Below are 22,648 nucleotides of genomic sequence, written 5' to 3' on the forward strand. Positions count from 1 at the left end.
GGTCAGCACAGCAACTTCCAAATTGTCCAAAAGAAAGTCAATAGAGAAATTCCATTAAAGGAATGTAAATGAGATACCATTTAAAAAATATAATGTTAACAAGCTTTTTAAAAACAAATTTAAGATTGCAGAGGCCACCACCATCTGACTGCTTGTTTTACTGAAATATAAGTTTGTTCACACGGTTTATTCAGAGTGATATTTTGGAGGGGAATATCCCAACAAACATTTTTAAAAAGTCTGAGAACTATGTATATCACCACTATTGTAATATAATACTTAGCAATTTAAAGAAAGTTTTGGATTACAGCCATCTAACAGCATATATGCTCTCTCAGATAAATTTACACAACAAAGATGGAGTACTTATTGCAAACAAACAGATACATAAATAATAGAAAGAAAATATTGGTGGTAGTGAGAAAAAGGGGAAATGGGAGAGGTTAAAAGAGCTAAAGATTGCTGCACAGCAGAACATAGCAATTAACAGAGATAATAACTACATGTCAGCCCAACAAGCTGAGATTTAGGGAACAATATGCATAAAAAGAAATAGATAAGAAAACAAGGCAAGAGGTATAACAAAGAGCAAATAATGTTTTAAAAAGTCTATCAAGATGGTTAGTCATATAAATTTGTTTAATAATTAATTAAATAAATAAATAAGAAAGCAGCAGAAAGACTCTTAATTTCTCTTTTCTCTCTTCTTCCAAATGAACCTGCCCAAACAAATTCACGAAAACAATAGAGCAGTGTTTCCACAAGCTTCCTGTCAGGAGGATTTGGAGAAAATATAGTGGCTGGGTATCATGTCAATATCAGAAAGCTTATACCGTTCCAAGCTTCTCCCATCCTACTGACCCCAGTTTGGTTTATGTCTGATGAAAACAAACCAAATATTGGAGACTTAGAAAAATCCATCACATCTCCAAGTTGCCATTGAATTACTCTGAATTAGATTAAATACTTAATTTCATTTGCTACCTTGGAATGATTCCGTTTGACATTGTAATTCTAAGATAAGATTTTGTAGAATCCATTTCAAACTGCACTTTGAACTTTCCCATGACCCCAACAGATGTTGCACTTTTTAAAAAAACGTGTATGCTCAGCCGTAAAGTTTAATACTGACATTTGTTTTTAAAATGTATGTCATTTACCATTGTTTTAAGAAACAATGATCGTAGTATGAAAACGGGTTGTGCAGCATTATTGTTTTACTGTATTTTAATAGAGTAAGATTCAAGTCAACCTTTATTGCATGTAAAAAAAGTCAAGCAGACGAGAAATGGAATTTTGTTCAATAACACTGCAAACTGCCTTGGACTGAGCTATTGTAGATCATTGATCTCTCTAGTGTTGAGATCAGCTTTAATATCAGGAATTTGGACCAGTAAATGAATTACTGTCATTTTTATTAGTTTGTCTCTCTCTACGCTCTGAGTGTGCATTGATTCCAGCTTACTGTTTCTTACCCAGTACTTCTAGTTTCTAAGAGTTCACGTTCCCCCAATTGTGGCACAGATATGCCCCATTTTTATGTCATGTCTTTATGACATTGCTTTCATATCATTGTTAACCTGCCACGGAGATAGCATAAAGATGCTTTTCGCTGTTTGAAATGAATGTTAATGAAACTAATGAAACCTTTGCTGTGGATGCAATCTAACATTCTTCATCAATGATGTGGTGATGACATACAGGTGAAACTCGAAAAATTAGAATATCGTGAAAAAGTTCGTTTATTTCAGTAATGCATCTTAAAAGGTGAACCTAATATATGAGATAGACTCATTACATGCAAAGCAAGAAAGTTCAAGCTGTGATTTGTCATAATTAAGATGATTATGGCTTACAGCTCATGAAAACCCCAAATCCACAATCTCAGAAAATAAGAATATTGTGAAAAGGTTCAATATTCTAGGCTCAAAGTGTCCCACTCCAATCAGCTAATTAAGCCATAACACCTGCAAAGGGTTCCTGAACCTTTAAATGGTCCCTCAGTCTAGTTTAGTAGGAATCACAATCATGGGAAAGACTGCTGTCCTGACAGTTGTGCAGAAAATCATCACTGACATCCTCCATAAGGAGGGAAAGCCTCAAAAGGTAATTGCAAAAGAAGTTGGATGTTCCCAAAGTGCTGTATCAAAGCACATTAATAGAAAGCTTTGTGGAAGGGAAAAGTGTGGAAGAAAAAGGTGCACAAGCAGCAGGGATGACCGCAGCCTGGAGAGGATTGTCAGGAAAAGCCATTCAAAAGTGTTGGGGACTTTCACAAGGAGTGGACTGAGGCTGGAGTCAGTGCATCAAGAGCCACCACACACAGATGGATCCTGGACAAGGGCTTCAAATGTCGTATTCCTCTTGTCAAGCTGCTCCTGAACAACAAACAATGTCAGAAGCGTTTTACCTGGGCTAAAGAAAAACAGAACTGGTCTGTTGCTCAGTAGTCCAAAGTCCTCTTTTCTGATGAGAGCAACTTTTGCATCTCATTTGGAAACCAAGGACCCAGAGTCTGGAGGAAGAATGGAGAGGCACACACTGCAAGATGCTTGAAGTCCAGTGTGAAGTTTCCACAGTCTGTGTTGATTTGGGGAGCCAAGTCATCTGCTGGTGTTGGTCCACTGTACTTCATTAAGTCCAGGGTCAATGCAGCCATCTATCAGGAGATTTTGGAGCACTTCATGCTTCCTTCCGCAGACGAGCTTTATGGGGATGCTGACTTCATTTTCCAGCAGGACTTGGCACCTGCCCACACTGCCAAAAGCACCAAAACCTGGTTCAATCACCATGGGATTACTGTGCTTGATTGGCCAACAAACTTACCTGACCTGAACCCCATAGAGAATCTTCCATAACACCTCAGCAGTGCCACAGGCTGATAGTTTCCATGCCATGCCACATTGAGGCAGTAATTGCTACAAAAGGGGCCCAAACCAAGTACTGAGTACATATGCATGCTTATACTTTTCAGAGGTCCGATATTGTTCTATGTACAATCCTTGTTTTATTGATTGCATGTAATACTCTAATTTTCTGAGATTGTGGATTTGGGGTTTTCATGGGCTGTAAGCCATAATCATTGCAATTATGACAAATCATGGCTTGAACTATCTTGCTTTGCATGTAATGAGTCTATCTCATATACTAGTTTCACCTTTTAAGTTGCATTACTGAAATAAATGAACTTTTGCACGATATTCTAATTTTTCAAGTTTCACCTGTAGTCAAAGATTTGGCTTTGCCTAGTTCCTCCTGGACAACGTAGACTGCTGTGCTATGTCCTTTAATGGCTGGGCTGCTGCCCATGGCCGTCTTAATTTGAGGCGCAGGAGAAGCTATACATCTGGCTTTTGCAGAAGCAGCCACCTGCATGGCGCTGATTGGCATTTTGAAAATCACCAATCAAGCATTGCCCAGCATCCTTATCTAAATGTACTTGGGACTCTTTTGAAAAAGAACTAGATGTATGTTTACAAACAGGGCTGTCTCTCTCTCTCTCTCTTGAGAGGGATAATATAAACTGAGAAAGTGAGCTGAGATATGCCATATTTGTTTTCTTGGCTCTGTGATCAATTAGGGCATTATAGGTTTTCTAGTTCTGCTGATATAGGGGATTGCCTGTCTGCGCTTTTTACTGAGTTTGTTACTTGGGGGCTGGCACCATTATACCTACTTCTGTGCCATTTCATCTACTGCAGCTGCCAGTCACGGCCACACACTGTCATTTCTTTGCAACACTAATTGAGGACAGATCTCACTCATTACCAGTCCCTCTTTTGTACTTCATCACATCCCTATATTCCGTAATCTGTGATTTATCAGCTGTGCTATTTTAAGATGTATTTTTACCAGCCACGTTTTGTGTTAATTCATCACAGCAGCCAGATGGAAACTTGAGGGGCTGGCTCTTACCCAAGAGGGAATTAGCCATCTGAAACAAGGCTTCTGGACAACAATCTGTCAGGGCAATAAGGGAGGAGAAATAAGGATGTTTCGCCTCAATGATTGTCATGGAGTTGGCCCAAGGATGGGCATCTATTAAGCAGATTCACTCTTAGTTCTTCTCCACCTGCTCTCTTGGCATCACTTCTATCGCTTGATTTCTGGAGTCTTCCAAAATCAAGGGGCTCTCTGAATATGGACCCAGAGAGAAAGAGGCTGCTCAGAACTCATTTCACCAAGACTTTGACCACCATCCAGTGTTATATATATTCAGTGAAATTCCTATGTCTGCCATATACCAACTAGATCAATAAGGTATTTGGGGCAGGCCAGAGGTTGTTAAAATTCTGCCCAGTTTGGCAAATTGGCTTTATCCCACCACTGGCTCGCCCACTCCTGCCCATTTTGGGGCCATTTATGGGCCATTTTCCAGGCTATTTTCTGGGCCATTTCTGGGCCATTTTGAGCTGTTTTTCAGGTGAAAAATGGCCTGGAAAACAAGCCAAAAAACAGTCCAAAAAGCAGCCCCAAAAACGGTCCAAAATGGCTGGAAATGGGCTGGAAAATGGCCCCAGCCATTTTGGGGGTGTTTTCGGGGCTGTTTTTGGACTATTTGCGGCCATTTTTCAGGTGAAAAGTGGTGTGAAAAAATGGGCTGAACATGGCTAAAAAATGGGCCAAAAACAGGCCAAGAAATGTCCCTAAAATGCCCCTAAAACAGCCAAAAATGGACCAAAAATGGGCCTGAAAACGGCCCAAGCACAGCTGAGACACAGGCTGAAAAAGGAAGGAAGGAAGGAAGGAAGGAAGGAAGGAAGGAAGGAAGGAAGGAAAAATCACTACTTACAATTACATATACACATATAACACAGAATGTTGAAATAAAATTGTCTGCATCATATCCTACTCATGTGCAAAGCAAACTTGTTGTGGCTCAGTATTTGGATTTATACATGATGGGACACTTTACAGAGCAAAAATTCAAAGTGTAGCTTATTCATCTTGGCCAGCAGCCTTGCCCCCAAACCTACTTGTTGTGTAGAATCACAAGGTGATTGCCCTGTCCCACTGCTTAGAAATAATTCATAATAATTCATAATTTTGCTTCCAAGGGATTACTCACTCAAAGCTTCATCAGCAGTTATCTAATAGTAAAAACCTTATCTTACAACTACTTGCACAATGAAGACACATTCACTCCTAAGAGTAGGCAGATGCTCTTTCATTACTAATGAACTTCATAATGTTACCTTGCCATCCCTGAAATGATATAAAGTCTATTTTCATTATTGAGATTTTTTTGATAGTTGAACACTTAAAAAGATGTTATGGACTTACTACCATGAAAGATGCCTTGAGGAACATTCCATTGTGATATTATCTGCACTGTGCCTCCAGCCATCTAAAGTGGTATCTTGAAGTAGTCATTAGCTGTTCCATGGTTTGTCCTCTTCTCTCAATACAAATCTCATGATGCTGTTGACAATGACAAAATCAGGGCATGGCATTTGCCCAGCTCCAGTGGGCTGTTCATTCTGTTGCAGGCATGGCTCTCTATATTTGGTCATTGGCCCTAGCCATCCACAGGGATTAATCCAGCTTTAGCTTAGTCTCTTTCAGTATTGCCTGCACAGAAGTATTGTCAATCCTTCTCCTTCTGCTATTTATGTATTACTTTTGGGGTGCATATTTATTTATTTATTTGATTTGTCAATTGCTTACAAGATAATAGGTATAAGTATATATATAGTTATGAATACATGAAATGGGTACATATAAGAAAAATAAAAAAAACACAATAGGACAGGGACGGTAGGCACATTGGTGTGCTTATGCACGCCCCCTACAGACCTCTTAGGAAAGGGGTGAGGTCAATAGTAGACAGTTTAAGGTTAAAGTTTTTGGGGTTTGGGGAAGAAACCACAGAGTCAGGTAGAGTATTCCAGACATTGACCACTCTGTTGCTGAAGTCATATTTCCTATGATCAGTTTGGTGCGGTTAACCTTGAGTTTGTATCTATTGTTTACTCTTCTGTTGTTATAGTTGAAGCTGAAGTATTCACTGACAGGTGAGTCATTGCAATGTATGATTTTATATACCATACTTAGATCAGACCGAAGACGGTGTAATTCACGGTTTTCTAGGTCTAGAATTTCAAGTCTGGTGGCATAAGGTATTCTACAACAAGTAGAGGCATGGAGAACTCTTCTTGTGAAATATTTCTGGACTTTCTCAACTGTGCTAATATCAGATACATAATGTGGGTTCCGGACTGATGAGCTGTTTTCAAGTATTGGTCTAGCAAACGTTTTGTATGCTCTAGTTAGTAGTGTGATATTACCAGAGAAAAAGCTACGTAGGATTAGGTTAACAACTCTTAATGCCTTTTTGGTTATGTAGTTACAGTGTGCTCTAGCACTTAGATCATTAGAGATGAGTATTCCAAGGTCCTTTACAGAGCTTGGATCATCAACAAGGTCTTGACTATTCCGCTTGTATTTTATTTTCTGATTTTTTTTTGCCAATACGTATAACAGAGCATTTATTTGTTGAGATTTGAAGTTGCCATTTGTTTCACCATTCTGATACATAGTCAAGATCTTTTTGAAGGGTAGTAGTATTGTCTGTGGTATTGAACAGCTTTACATCATCAGCGAAGAGAACGTAGTTGCTCTTAATATGATCACAGAGGTCATTTATATACAATTATGCTTTAATTGTAAATTGCTTCTGAGGAGTCAATGGGATTTATTGCTTCTGCCACCTCAGGTGTGAAATGTTGGCTGTTATGAACACACTGTATGTTATGACACACTTTTTAATAAGCTCAGCCTCCAATGTCTTACTTTCCTTGGTGATAGGAGTAGAATGCTTTGCTGGTCTCTCCCCATCCTTTCACTGTGGCGGGGTTAGTTAACCCTTTCATTTCTGGAGGTGTTGTGTATAGGCCCAAGGCCTGGGGAAAGGGAGAGTGGCTGGGAGGTGGGGCTGGATATGATGAGTGATGGTGAGTGGGCTACACCATCCAGTCACATGACCACCTGGCCATACCTACCCAGCCAGTCATTAGGGCAGAGAACCAGTTGTTACATTATTTGAATCCCACCACTGGGGCAGACCATTTGAAACTCTGGCTCTATTGAGTCAGTGCATGACTGTTAATCGCAACCAGACCAGAAGTGATCTGACCATGTCAACAGAAGAATATAATATTCTCTATGGACAAATCATTTAGCAAACTGCTCCAGGGGAAAGACCTAGATCTCATGACCACTTAAATGTGTCAGAGTTGAGATCACCTGGAACAAGCCAATGATTGCAGTGGAGACAGAATGTACTGAAGAAGACAACCACAACTATCACTCCAGGAAAAAAAAATGTGCCAGAAGCAATAAAGGCTCCTATAGAAACAAAATATCTTTGAGAAAAACTCAATGAAAAAGTTGACAAAAAGTTGACTACTGCTTTAATTTCCTGCTAGCTCATCAAGGAATACATTTCATACTCTTTATGACTTGTATATATTTAAAAATAAGATATAAGATACCTTTCAAGGAAGGTATAACATTCTGATAATACAGAACTGAATATGTATTGTTACTTTTAGTATCGCTTCATAATACAAGAATTACCTCAGTTTTAAAAAATTGTCATGTTGTGATACGTAATGAAAGGAATACAATATATTGTACCAATGATTTGTAGTGGAGAAAAAAGAAATCCATTCAATGGGGTTAAGCCATTGAAAAAAAAAACTGAGAGATTAAACAAAGAATTTTAAATATCAGAAGGCAGTGTGGCAGAATAGAAAGGTAAACATCACCTTCCATCCTGTCATGTGGGTTCCAGGTTGTATTTGTGGATGATAACCTGAGTGTGAGACATAAGTGCTTCCCATTATGGAAAGTTTTTACCTTGTCTCTCCTTAATATGCATATGCTTATCACATTCTGTATACTTTTTATTTGCTTAATTAACTAATCATACTTCCTATTTTTCATTTAACTGAAAATTAATATTCCAGAAGAATCCAATTATCTTAATTCAAAGATTAAGTTTCCCACTAATAAAGTACAACCTTTCCATGATGAATTAAAGGTCAGTTATATGGAATCACAATCAAACATATCAATTTATTCAGAGTAAGGCCACGAAAGGGGGTGAGGATCTAAGCATTTAGCTGAGTCACAATATTTGTTGCCTTGGTATCAGCTGGGAATATATGCAGAACACATGGAAGTATCACCATTTATCCTTGTTTATTCTAGTTCAGCACACTTACTGCAAGCATGTTAAATGGGTATAAATTCCCAAGCATCTAAAGAAGCCTGAGGCATAAAACATAATGAAGATTTTGCAAAACCAACATCATGAAATATGAAACAAAAAATAAAAAGGGGAGGGCAGTGGAGGGGCACTGCTGGCAGAGATATACTTCTATATCATATACCGTTGTGACTTCAAGCAACTGGTATATTTTATTTAAAGGTAGCACATAAAAGGAATTCTTGCAGCAAGAAGAGAATTATGTAATGTACACTATCCTTCCATTAATTTTTAGCCAAACGTGTTTTAGCTTCTGTATACTTTTCTAATAAATTGCGACAGCAGCAACTCCTGGAAGTTTTGGCATCTAACACAATAAAATAAATTTTTTGTTTTAATGTAAGAGACTTGCAGCAGAGTTACATTCTGCATACATGGATATACATAAACATTTTTTTAAAATTATTAGCTTGGAATATTCCTGTCAGAGTATATTCAATAAATTGGCAGAGACATGGTTAACAAAGTCAGCAAGTGAGTAAGCATGGCAACAGACCAGTGAATGGGTGTAGTTTGGCTCTGTGTGCTTTGCTGAGAATTGAAAGAAAAACTAACTTGATTGCTTGCTGAAACTGACTTCTGCTCTGAGCTGCTGCTGCTTGTGTTTTTGCTTTTGTTACATTGAAAGAATCTATAAATGGTATTGTAAACTTCACTCATGTTATTATGTTTATAAAGAAGTTAATGATCCAGCTGAATCAGTCATCTGTGTGTTTTCTGGATGTGAATTTATGCTGTAAACTCTAACAATTCTTACTTTTATACCTGGAATGTTTGTATATGTTCTAAGAAATTTGATTTTTTTTTTTTACTTTCTATTACTGGATGATGATTTTTAAATACAAGTGGAAATTCTTGCTGGAGTTTTGAGATCTGTATGTTTAAGCAAGTTTGAGGAAAAATATAGCCTTGTTTCACTATAGTCAAAAAGATTTAAAAAGCTTTTGCAAAGACTATTCCTGAGTAATGAGACAAAGTTTCCTTCATGAATTATGTTATGTTAACCAAACCTGAGTGATTTTTTTATTTTGAACAATTCTCCTGCAAGAATTTGCAAGAGTCCCTTTTTTCCAGGGTGGTTTTATTTGGGGGGGTTGGAGAGAAGAACATCAGAAACTTTCTATGAGAACCTGTTCTTGGAAGGTCACAAGAAACAGCCTGAAAGTAGACTGGATCTTGTCTACCCCTTCTACCCCTCTCTCCCCAAAATGGTTTTTCTTGCCACATGTGAGCAACAAAAAAACACACAAATGTTTTTGAACTTTGATTTCACTATAAATACATAACAGTCACTGGAATGCTTTCATGTTGATGATTTCATAGGTTTTCTATAATAAATCTCCCAGTGGTCAGATTCAAATAATTTAACAACTGGTTCTCTGCCCTAATGACCATTTTAAGCATAAAAAAAATGATATTAAATCTTATTTTGGGGGAATGTCTTACTTTACAGCAGGCAGCATGGGGGCAGGGGCTGCACATAATTCAGCGATTCCTTCGCTTCAGTTTCTGTATATTTGACTCATACCATGACCAGTACACTTATTGTCTGTGTTAAGGTTGTAGAGAATAGCAGACTTAACAGTATCAGAATGAGGATGGTATATATTTTATATAGTTTGTCCCAAGTTCAAGCATTAACATTTAACTCTTTGGGATGGTGCAGAGACACTGGGCTCTTGCTTATGGCTGAATTAAACTCCTATTCACTACTGCCTGAACTAACAGGAAAGTATCCCAACTTAACATTTATTAGTCCAGGGACAATTTATTCCACTATAGTAATGAAGGTGATGACCAACACTATTTTTACTAACTATTTTAGTATCAAATTAAGGAAACATTAGAGCAGAGGAAGCCATGTTAGCTCTAGTGTCCAAAAATGAGGAGTTTGGTAGCACCTTTTCCAATTAACAATTTTTATCAAAAGGCAGAAGCTTTTTGTGAGCTGTATTTCACTTCATCAGAAAAGCTTCTGCCTATTTTTTTAGAACATTAGTCAGAAAAGGGACCATGCAGCCAGATTCTTTCTGAAGTTAAGGAGAGCAGTTAATGTCTTTCCCCTGCCACCAAACAATCACCAATCCCTCTCTCTAAAATGGGGGTGAAAAAGGATGGGACTGATTGAATGGAAGGTTTAGGGATCTGTCAAGTTGCTTAACAAATGACAAACACTAAGGGAAAAGGGGGAGAACAGGGCAAAGCAGGAGGGGCTCCTCCCAATGCTCTTGCTAGGGCAACTCCTCCCTTGTGCCTTTTCTGGAAAAATAAATAGCCCAAGGAAACATGCGTGAAGAAAGTCATAAGACGAAGCTGGAGGAGCAATGGTATGCTGCAAGGGCATGGCTGGGAAAGCGACCAATAAACTTTCAGTTCTCTTGTCCAGGGGTACCCTGAAGAAGTAGCTGGGGCTATCAAAACAGGAATGAAATAACCAAACTTATGCTGATCCTCCCATGGTGCATTGCACAAAAGCCCCAAGGGAACTGGACCTGAGAGCATCAACCAGTCGGGGCAACAGTGTAGTGTTGAAAAATTAATAAAAGTAGTAATAAAATCAGTAAAAGCCTGACTCTGAGAAACTCATTATCACCTGAAGCATAAAAAAAACCCTATAATTCACTTAGTGATGGCCAAATCAGAAACATATAGCTGGCAGACCCCGACTTTCCTTCCCAATATAAATTGACCTTTTGTGTAGCACAAGATTCAAACAGTCTTTCAAACAAATATCAAACTGGTGTTGAACTAACACATTCAATGCTCTTTTTCATGACCAGAAAACCTACATTTAAAAGAAGCTTGTCAAGGGGTACAGAAAGCACCAGGGAGGTTTCCATCCAGAGACACCTCTGGAAAAGCCAACTGTTGTCTCCTGTCTGCCCCTCCAGCCAAAAGGACCTTGGAAGGAATGCATCTAAGGAAGGGCGGGGGGGAGAGATCAGTTTGAGAAACTAACAGGGGCTGCCAGATTCCCCCCCCCCGCCCCACATTGACTATGTCACAAACACAGTGTCAATTCATAAAACATTTCGTATACACATTTTATGGTTGACAACAGAAAGAAGGGAATCCTGACACACTTACGATGAAGAAAGTAATGAGACAGTGGGAAATAATGGATATCGGAGGATACCTTTATCACAAAGCTATCAAAATTCTCCAAAGAAAGGAGGAGAAAGCAGAGGAGAAATGGCCAAATTTTATTCCAGGATCTACATTCAGGGCTGCTTTGCAAGGAAAAAAGGGATCCTGACCCACAGAAGGAAGGAGGGATATTCCTACACAATCAGTGTAGGGGTTGTGCATAAGCGCACCAATGTGCCTACCATCCCTGTCCTATTGTTTCTTTTATTTTTCTTATATGTACCCATTTCATGAATTCATAACTATGTACATACTTATACCTATTATCTTGTAAGCAATTGATAAATCAAAATAAATAAAAAATAAAAATCAGGGTTGAGGGGCGGGAAATCTGAAGGGGCTGATTTGTCCAGACGTTCTGAGCAAGAGAGACACATGTTTGAAGGAAGGAAATCATGTTTTGCTTTGGTGAAGCAAAGCTGCGCCTCTCCCAAAAGAGCCAAGCGGAGGATTCCCCAGTGAAGGGAGGGGAGCTTGGGAGAGGATCTGGCAGGATTAGATCCCTGTACATTCTCTTTGCCTCTTCCTGGTTTAACTGAGGGATTTCCATAGCTTCCCTTTGGATTGCAGGGTTTCTGTGACCCCCCAAGTCTTCCCTGGCTATGGGGTGAGCTTCCCATCCTTGCATCCAGCATAGCACCTCTTCCTATGGCAGAAATCTTCTCTGTGAAATGAAATGTGTGTGTCCCAGCCAGATGCTTCCAGCCGCAGAGGAGGAATCTTCATCTGTCAAATGAAATGTGTGCATCTGTGTGTGTGGCTGTGTGGGTGTAGATGCTTCCAGCCCCAGAAGAGGAATCGGCGGTTCTGAATTGGGAAGAGGAAGCATTGATCTTGGACTTTGGAGGTGGGAAGGGCCAGAACCAGAGGCAGCACCAATGGGAATTCCTGCTGCTTGAGCATCATCTGTCTCTGGGCAGAGTTCTTTGGGACTTCACCTGAAGGAGGGAGTTCATCGCAGAGAGCGAAGCAGAAAAATTGGGGGGGGGGATCTTTTCGGTATTGGGAGGAAACTGTAGCTCAAGGGGGGGGGTTCGTGGCAGCCCTAGATGGGACCCTCCACTTTCTTAGTTCTCTTCACAATTCTCAGATACGGATCCTGCTTCCCCCCTTCTTATCCCCCCCCATTGACATCCACAACAGCGATCCGTAAACTGAAAACTGAGCTGTTATTTGCAGTGGGTCAGAAAACCCCACAGCGCTGTGGGTACAACCAGCCCCCGGCAGCCCCTTTGCCTGAAGGGATCAAAGGCAGAAGGTTCCAAGTGGGAAAGGGAGGGCAGTGACCCCAATGGTTGGGGGAGGGGCATTCCCAAAAAGTGTGTGTGTGTGTGTGTGTGTGAAGGTGCCCAAGGACTCCCCAGCCAGCCTGCTCAAAGGCCCCCCAAGTCCTCACTGGCTGTGGGGCTGCACCTCCCCTTCAGTATCCACTACAGTCGCACTCCATGACGGATCAGGGGGGAAGGAAGTCCACATTCCCCTCCAGAGCTGGCATGAACCCACCCTTGATCTGCACACACCCCCAAGACTGAAAATATTCCCCCTCCCCATACTTTCTATGCTCCTCTCTGAGTGCCAAACTCCTCCTTCATCATGTGAAGTCAAGGGAGACTCTGCCCAGAGATAGATGACTCTGCAGAAGAATTCTCATTGGTCCTCCTCCTTTCTGGACATTCCCAATTCTGAAGTTCTGTGAAGCCCCATTCTGGGCTCGGCAGTGCCTTTCTGCGATCCCTTAGCTTTGTGGAGAGAGGGAACCGGGGGAGATTTGATTGCCTGAGCCAAAGTGGTCCACAGGATCCTTAGACAGGTCATTTTCTCAGCAGGGGAAACCCTCAGGAGGGGAAGGGTGAGGGGGCCAGGCAAGGGAGGTCAGGAGGCGGGGCCAAACCAAGGCAATTCAGCTGGTTCTTCAAACTGCTCATATAATTAACAACCAGTCCTAGCGAACCGGAGAGAACCGGCTGAATAACTTGTGTCCTTAGAAGTCTACTGTATTTATGTCAGTTTCTTGCTTAGTTGGTCAAGAGAAGTTTAACAGTTTTTTTCAGGTACTTCTGTAAATTATCTTGGAATCCAAGCATTTTCATTTCCAAGTCAGCATCTCTCCCCTCCACACTCCATGGGGAATACCAGAAGTATGGATTTCAGCTCCCAGGTTTTTTAACAATTGGTCCACATATCTAGAGGGTTCAGATTAATCTCTTAGCTGGTTCCTTGCAAATTTACAATCCTATAACCACTCTTTTTTAGGGGGGGGGGGGGTAACACAGTAACCAGGGGGAACAATTTCTCAGGTAAATATAGAGCAGTTTGATGTATATGACCAGGTTTATTTGAATTACTGCCTGGTTGGGTTTCTTTCCAGGAATGGGAAACTTTAAACATTGTAAAGAAATGCTTTTCAAATATTGCATATTAGATTCAAAGGTACTAATGGCAGATTATCTTTTTATGTAGTTCTACTTTGATGGCTAAATATTGTGGAATCATTATTACAGAGTGAAGTAGGAAACTAAAAGCTACTTGTAACTGGATAGGCAAATGACAATGTTTCACAGTTAAATACAAGATTTAAAAGATTTAACAGATAATCAGAATTGGAAGGGACCTTATAGGTCATCTAGTCCAACCCCCCACCCAAGCGGGAGACCCTATACCATTTCTGACAAATGGCAGTCCAATCTCTTCTTGAAGGTCTCAAGTGATGACGCTCCCACAACTTCTGAGGGCAAGTTGTTCCATTGGTTCATTGTTCTCACTGCCAGAAAGTTTCTCCTTATTTCCTGGTTAAATCTCTCCTTGTTCAGTTTTCAGCTATTATTCCTTGTCTGGCCTACAGGAGCTTTAGAAAATAGCTTGACCCCTTCCTCCATGTGGCAGCCCCTCAAATATTGGAAGAATGCTATCATATCTTCCCTGGTCCTTCTCTTCACTAGACTAGCCATGCCCAGTTCCTGTCACTGTTCTTCATGTGTTTTAGTCTCCAGTCCCCTAATCGTTCTGGTTGCTCTTCTCTGTACTTTTTCTAAAGTCTCAACATTTTTTTTATAATGTGGTGACCAAAACTGGATGCAGTACTCTAGGTGTGGTCTTACTAAGGCTTTATAGAGTAGTATTAGTACCTCACTTGATCTCGATTGTATCCCTCCTTTAATGCAACTTTGGATTGCATTAGCTTTTTGGGCTGCTGCTGCACACTGCTGGCTCATATTTAGCTGGTTATCCACTAAGTATTACTAAATCTTACCTCCCTTACTGTAGATTCTGTAGGGGTTACATATTGTTAATAACTCTGGTATAACCAGAATAATTGATTTTCATGAAATAGTTTTTCTGTGCCTTCACAGGGCCGTGCATGTAGATCATAGATCTCTCTCTAATGTTGAGATCAAAATTAATATCAGGAATTTGGACCAGGAAATGAACTGCAGCCATTTTTATTAGTTTGTCTCTCTGTGCCCTCTGAGTGTGCATGTGATGACCCAGGGTGGGATACAAAAGCAACAAAGTCACAAAAACAAGTGAAGTCCCCTTAATTCCTTCAACTTGGCTTCAAAGGTCCAAATATCATTAACTGGGGAAAAATTTCCCCCCAAACAGTTGCAAAAAGGAAGAACTTCCATTCAAACTCAAAATATATATAAATTATAAATAGAAAAAAACAACACAAACCACACTGAAGCAATTAAGGAGACCAGGCAGGATAAGGGCTTAAAGACTTCCACAGATATCGAAATACACACACTGGGAAGGACGCCAGAACTCAGATGAGAACGGACAGACTAAAAATATTTTCACGCTTTGCTTCCAGCACTGGCCCATGCGTAGTTTGTCCTTTTAAACAGTCCTCACAGCTGCAGCCCATGAAGGGGATCAAAGCCTTCCTCAGCCGTAGACCACACCATTCATGTTTCTCTCTTATTCACTCCTCCCTGCATGCCCTAGGATGAAGAGGGGATGGGACTGCGTCTTCCTCTGAATGCCCAGCTGGCTTGTGCCCTTCCCCAGTTTCCTCTACGACCTCCAGAGCCACACTCCCACTCCCTGTCGGCTGTTCCGCCTCTCCGTCAGAGTCAGATTCTAACAGGGGCAGGACAGTGCATTAATTCCAGTTTACTATTTCTTACCCGTTATGTCTGGTTTCTAAGAGTTCGTGTTCACCAAACATGATGTGCTCCATTTTTTATGACATGTCCTCATGACATTTCTTTCCTATCACCCTCAACCTGCCATGGAGACAGCATAAAGATGCTTTTTGCTGTTTGAAACTGATGTTATTCCTCTTTCCCCAATGAAACTGTGGTTGCAATCTAACATTCTTCATCAATGATGTGGTTGATGACATAGTCAGAGATTTGGCTTTGCTTAGTTCCTCCTCAGCACTGTAGGCTGTTGTGACATGTCATTTAATGGCTAAAGGTAAATATAGTGATAACATCCTTAAATGGAAAACCTCCAACATTCCACATTTCAGACAGGAGGCTGCAGAAATGACAACGTGGATGGTTGGATCAGGATGGAATTTATTTATTTATTTATTTATTTATTTATTTATATTTGTCAATCGCTTACAAGATAATAGGTATAAGTATATACATAGTTATGAATACATGAAATGGGTACATATAAGAAAAATAAAAAGAAACAATGGGACAGGGACGGTAGGCACATTGGTGCGCTTATGCACGCCCCCTACAGACCTCTTAGGAAAGGGGTGAGGTCAATAGTAGACAGTTTAAGGTTAAAGTTTTTGGGGTTTTAATTGAGTCCTGTGTTTTGCTACCATTTTGTTGTTCTGCACAGCAACAGATGTGCAACTGCTCTTTGCTATATATCAGTATTATAGAAATGGAGAATGTTTAGTAATACAGCATGTTGTTTTATGGGGCACCAGAAAATACTAAGTGTTTTAATTCTTATATCTGTTTTTTTACCAGCTCCAGATGGACCACCTCAAGATGTTCAGCTTGAGCCCATATCTTCACAAAGCATTAGGGTAACCTGGAAGGTAAATATACACATGCATTTAATTAAAAAAATATGTCTTCAAGCTTTACTGAGGGCCCATAACGCTCTAAGTTAAAAGTTGCACAGTTTGATGGATTTATACACACAATATTTATGGCTAAATTTTCAAAAACTACCTGCAACTTAATGTAATGCATGCTAAAGTAAATTTACATGCAATTATATATTCCTTTGCTTGTGCTGTTTTGAATATCTTATAATCAGAAATACAACCACAATATATAAAATAAATGGAAGTTTAGATTAATTCTCAATTACTTCCATAACATGATAGTGTTTTTAGAGAAACGTTGCTGGAACTTTTTCATTATAATGCCAATATACTGTACATGAACCAAAATGTTTATATTTGTTTATATTGAATGCATTTAATAGATTTGTGAGGAAGTTTTAAATAAATAATTGAAAAGCACTAAAATTCTTTTAGATATTTTTTAGTGCATCATAGTTTCTATATTTTGAACACACTAAAGTGGTTTTTGTCTTTCCATTCTTTGCTCTTTTGTAGAAATAGATAAACTTGGATAATGGAAAAACACAACTATTGGAAATTAGTAGAGAGGTTAATTTTTCTTATTAGTCTGAACAGTTGAAAATCCCACCATTTGGATAAAAATGAATATATTAGGAAGAAAGAGGAATTAGTAGAATTATACAAAACATTTCAGATTTGAAACAGGTTGTCCCCTTTTTATCAAAAGAGTTTGATTACTACCCAGCTATTCCACTGATTTTCACACTTATCCATGTTAACACTTTATGTTAAACAGTTCTTTCAAACTAAAGCAGAATGTTTGGAATTTGAAATGTTTCACATTCATAATATTTTACATAATGCTAAAGAATAGCAACTGACCCAGAGTAGTAATATATATGTATTGAGGTTTTTCTTGTAGGCAGCTGATATGCCATATGCCTTTTTCTGCCAATATTCATGAAGACAAGGTTATGATAAGGTATCCTCAAAGATGAACTTTATTCCCGGTGAATTCATGGATGTATCCATGTAGTTTTCCTGGCATTAATATTGAAAGGATTACAATTACCATCTTCTGGGATTTTTTTTTTTTTTCAAATTTAACAGCACTCCTGGGCTTCCCTTATTATCTCACATCCAAACGCTAATCAGATCCAACCCTCCATAGCTTTTTAAAATCAGCTATTGTCAGCTGGGCTTTGTCAACTAATCTAGAAAAAAGCCTTTAAGGTGTACAGTATACTTATTCTTGAACAAACTGCAACAATGCAAGACAGTGACGATAATCAGTGGACAAGAAATGAAAAAGAGGAATCTGGTATGTTTAGTTCATAGAGAAGATGCTTGTAGAGAGAATATTACAGCAGTCTTCAACAATCTAAAGGGATGGTACAGAAAAGGTGCCATGATCTGTTCTCTACCATCACACATACTAAGTACAGAATTATTTATTGGAAACAAAATTTTGGATGAATAGCAGGGATATTTTGCTAATGGTAGCAATAATATGACAGTGGAATCAATTATCAAAGGGAAATAAGAGAATTCCCAGTAGCTGAATGTGTTGAAAGGGAGTCTGGGCAGTCACTAGTTAGGAATAATTTAAACTGGATTCATACAGTGAGCAAGAGGATTGTGTGTCTCAGTGCTATAACTGCTTCCTTCCTATTCTATTATTTTGCAGATTACCATGATCTTTTTTCCCACCAAATAAGAATCCAAGATTATTTTTTTTTATCAGTGTATATGGGTAGAAATGAGCAGCTCAGTAGATAGGAAGATGTTCAGTATTTAAAATGTGATGCCCTACTTCAATGATACAATCTATCTATTCAAGTATATTGGATTCAAGAGTACCATAGCCCATGGTATAGTCTTTAACCAAGCTTATTTTCTAACAGAAAGGGTATTGGATTAAATTAAAAGCTGCATGTAAAAACACCTGAACAGCTCTGGTTAAGACTTTAAAACATGATCCTGTCAGTATTTGTAATACGTTGTAGAATCGGGCAGTTACTTAAGACTCTTAACATTGTCCTCCTGTCATGATACACCAATAAAAATGGGAAAACTGGTATAATTGCAATGTTCTTTTTTTAAAAAAAATCCCACAATTAATAAAGAACCCACTGATAAATATATTGGGATCGTCCCACTGTTGTCCTGAGGGAATCTGTTCAGATTACCACATCCATAAGTAAATGTAACTGAAAAATTATACAGTACCATTATAAAAAACATAACATGCTTTTGTAATACTTTTTGTGCCTATGAAAAATAAGAATAGAAACAGAAGAGGTTACCTGAAAAGAATCTAAGACAACAAAATTCATGTGGAAAGCTAAGTTATTGTGTTTGTCTAAGATCTCAAATTTCTGTCATCATTTGGGGAGAAAGGTCACTATAATTATTGGCAATTTATAAGAAAATAGGCAGTAGATTTTCATAATATTTAGCTTCTGCTTTGCTATCCACGACATTTTAAGGCATGAGATTGAATACTAAAATTCTGTAGTTGTATCCGCAATACCTCATGCAACCGTTACTGTTCCAAGTCAGGTCATTCACATGAAGAGCTCACATAGCTAAACACCTGTGTTGTTGATCATGCCTAAGCAGCATCGGACCTGGTCAGTAGGTGGAATGGAGATCACAGTGATATCCTAAAACATATAGTATACAGCGCATAGCTGGTCCAGGAAGTTGAAAATCATCCTGGAAAAAAAATAATGGCAGTCACTTCCAAACTGTTGCCAAGAAAACAACATAGATATATCCAAATAATCCACATATGTCATGTTTGATCCAAAGGAATTTAAATTAAAATGTAATCTAAATATTTTGGTTAATTTTATAAATGTTTGTGGATTTATTTATTGATAAATGTTTTAAAGGAATGTAAAATCTTTTATAATATTCATAGTAATAGCAATTGTTTTGAAATTAGAAAATGTAACTCCGCTCTCATTTCCTTTTTGGTAAAAAGTATACTTGATTCAGGGAAAATATTTATTATTTTTATCATCATCAGAAAATTTCCCTGAAATTAGAATCTACATTAGAAAAATAGAATTAATATTTTCACAAATAAGAGGGAAATGGCTGATAATTAAGATCAGGGAAAACTACTGTTAACATAAGAGAGCTGAGTGCTCTAATTCAGAGACAGAAGGATTTCTGTCTATAAAAGACAGTTAACCATAAAACTTATGTTTGGACATTTACAGTCTGAGGCTCAAGAATAGATTTTTGCAAGCATAATTGATAATTACAGCTTTAAAGAAAGTTTCACTGTAGTTATAAAAGGGAAAAATATTTCTATATTGCAATATGTCTTCAGAAATGTTGCTATTACATTTTTAATTCAACTTATATTTAACTTTATCATAAACTTGGAGCTCAGCCCAATCTGCTTTAGACTTTGGGAGAGGAAATTTTTCTCAGCATTTAATTTATTATGGTAATGTCTTATTATGTTGAAAGTGTATACAACATCTGACTTCTTTAGGCGCCAAAGAAGCATTTGCAAAATGGAGTTATTCGTGGTTATCAGATTGGTTACCGGGAATACAGCGCAGGAGGCAATTTCCAGTTCAACATCATCAGTATTGATACGACTGGAGACAGTGAAATTTATACGTTAGATAACCTTAAAAAATTCACACAATATGGCATGGTTGTGCAAGCATGTAATCGAGCTGGAATAGGACCATCTTCTCAAGAAATTATCACTACTACTCTTGAGGATGGTAGGTACTAAACTTGAAAGCACTGTTTTCATCATATTGAGGATGCATAGAATTTATATGTTTATATTTTTAGAAAGTAGGATTATACTTCAGTGTATATGCTATAATCTGGCAGCAGTTATTGGGCAATCTGTTAATGGGAATCATTTTGAGTAGTTAGATCTCTATTCCCCACTTTTGGGATCCTATTTCTCTTTCTTCCCAACTTGCTCCTTAGGGATAATTTGTTCTTGAATATCTATGAAGAAACAGTAGTTTTTAAGTATACATTTTATTGAATGCAGTATCAGATGTTGTGGTCCTAATTATACTGTACTCCTTGAATGGATACTTGAATTTGAAGCGCTGGTTTTTTTTTATTTCCTCCTTTCCATGTGGGAAATAGAAGGAATCTGAGCATAATCAATATCCTGTTATTACTATACAAAGAATCCTGGGAATTTCTGAATTTTACAAGATGCCCATCAAGCTGAAATCAGAAATGAATGGCTCATTTTGTATGAATTTAAAGAGTTTTGTGGAATATACAGTGTTCTCATTCATGGTCCCCCAAGTCAGACTGCAAGAGAGGAAAAGGAGGAACAATGGCTAATCTATCTTGTCTTATCATGATCCTGAGTTAGATTTCCTGGCCATAGAAGAAAATTTATGTAGCTCACATCCTACCTCTGCAGAATAAAGACAGGGTGTGTGTGTGTGTGTGTGTGTGTGTGTATTAAAAAGTGTTAGCACAAAGGAACAAAGTAGAGAATGTATTTATAGTTCCTCCACCTACTATATTTAATATTTGTGAAGGAGGGGAATAATGTACATACTCTGGAATTTCCAGTATCTTGCCTTGCTGAGGTATAAGGCAAAGCAAGAAAAGGTGCATTAGCTTTTAATAAGAACTCTCTTAAGAAAGACAAAAAGTATGTTGTACCTCCGCTTTCTCTGATTGAGAATTATGGAAGAGGAACTCAACTGAAAAACACTGTTTGAAAAAGGCATTTATGAATATGTGTTCTAAGACTTATTGAGATCTAGTTGTTCAGAGCTGCAGAAGGGAGCCCTCTTGTGGCTATATTCCATCAACAAAGAAAAGTGTGAAAAAGAATGTATTATTATTAGATTCTTGTGAGGGACATTCTCAAAGGTTTATGTGATTAGTGCACTCTTAAAATAATTACCAAGAAATATCATCTGAAATAAAATTCTTATATTCTTATAGAGGCACAGGTGAGTGTGTGAATAATGTTTATATTTGATGTTATTTAAATATCTTTAACGAGTGCACCATTTTCAAATTGTCTACCTATTTGCAAGTCAATCTAATACGGTTAAGAGAGATTCTTGATGGTCTGTCTATCACTACTATTTAGAGTTCAGCAACTTGTCAAACAGATTATTTTAGATTGCAAAGATTTACAGGCCTTGGCTTTGTTCCAGCTGAGATATTACGTGTGTGTGTGTCTGTGTGTCTGTGTGTCTCTGTGTGTGTGTACATACATATATGTAGCAGGGATTCCCTATTGTTGACTCTGAAAAAAGAGAAAAAACACACTATGAATTTTATTCATAGCTTTTGGTGATGAAAGTCCTAAGCTTTTGTTTTTGATAGCTTTGAGCTCTTTTTGTTTGCTGTTATAGAAAATTGTATAGTTTATTTTAATAGTTAATACATTGGTGATATTTTATTTTCTTGGTCTTGATCAATTTGAAGTAGTTATTGAAATATTATTTAAACATTAAAGAACACTAGTTGGGGAATCTGGCTTTCCAAAATTATCCACTCTGTATGTAGAAAAACAAAATGTCAACAAGAAAATAGCATCTCTTAGTGATTGCATATTAGAAGGTTATCTATAATTTGAGTTATGCTTCTGAACATAACTGTATTAACTTCCTTCTCTGATATTTTATTTTATTTTTGTATACATGTTTCTATCCTACCCTAATTCATGGCATTTAAGGTAACAAGAGTTACAGAGTGCGCCATTTTCAAATTGTCTACATTATGTTACAAGAACATTCTAAAAATAATCTTATCATTCTCCTGAAAGGCTTATTGAAGAAATGTCAAAGTTAATTTGTGCATACTATTTTTATAGCATTCATAGTCAAAACCTATTACTGTCAAATTTCAGTTCCTAGTTCTCCTCCGGAGAATGTTCAAGCCATTGCTACATCACCAGAAACCATCTCTATCACCTGGTCCACACTGGCAAAGGATGCCCTCAATGGAATTCTACAGGGATTTAGGGTCATATACTGGGCTAATCTTCTGGATGGAGGTAAGTATTCTTTCTCCTCAAAATCAGTACTTTTCTGGGTTGCATGTCATGCTTTCTTCGCTTTTCTATGACAGAGTCAGCTTGTCCTTTGTTTCTGTTAATCATTGAATCTTTTAGGAATTGAAAATTATTTCATATATTGTATTATTCAATTGACGCTATAATGTGCACTCTCACTTCCAAACAAAGATAGATAGAT

At 38.1% G+C, this 22,648-nt stretch overlaps 1 protein-coding gene across 2 annotated transcripts in view; it reads left to right on the forward strand.

The window, feature by feature from the left end:
• DSCAM (DS cell adhesion molecule) overlaps nucleotides 1-22,648 on the forward strand; it is a 420,440-nt gene that overhangs the window by 314,442 nt on the left and 83,350 nt on the right. For both annotated transcript variants that reach the window (XM_087937792.1, XM_087937791.1), the window contains exons 16-18: nucleotides 16,360-16,430; nucleotides 19,936-20,176; nucleotides 22,303-22,449. In XM_087937792.1, coding sequence (XP_087793918.1) covers nucleotides 16,360-16,430; nucleotides 19,936-20,176; nucleotides 22,303-22,449 — 459 coding nt within the window. The remainder of the gene's footprint in view (nucleotides 1-16,359; nucleotides 16,431-19,935; nucleotides 20,177-22,302; nucleotides 22,450-22,648) is intronic.

This window comes from Pseudonaja textilis, chromosome 7 (genome assembly GCF_049901715.1).
Source record: "Pseudonaja textilis isolate UNSWEBS1 chromosome 7, rPseTex1.2, whole genome shotgun sequence".
Taxonomy (NCBI): domain Eukaryota; kingdom Metazoa; phylum Chordata; class Lepidosauria; order Squamata; family Elapidae; genus Pseudonaja; species Pseudonaja textilis.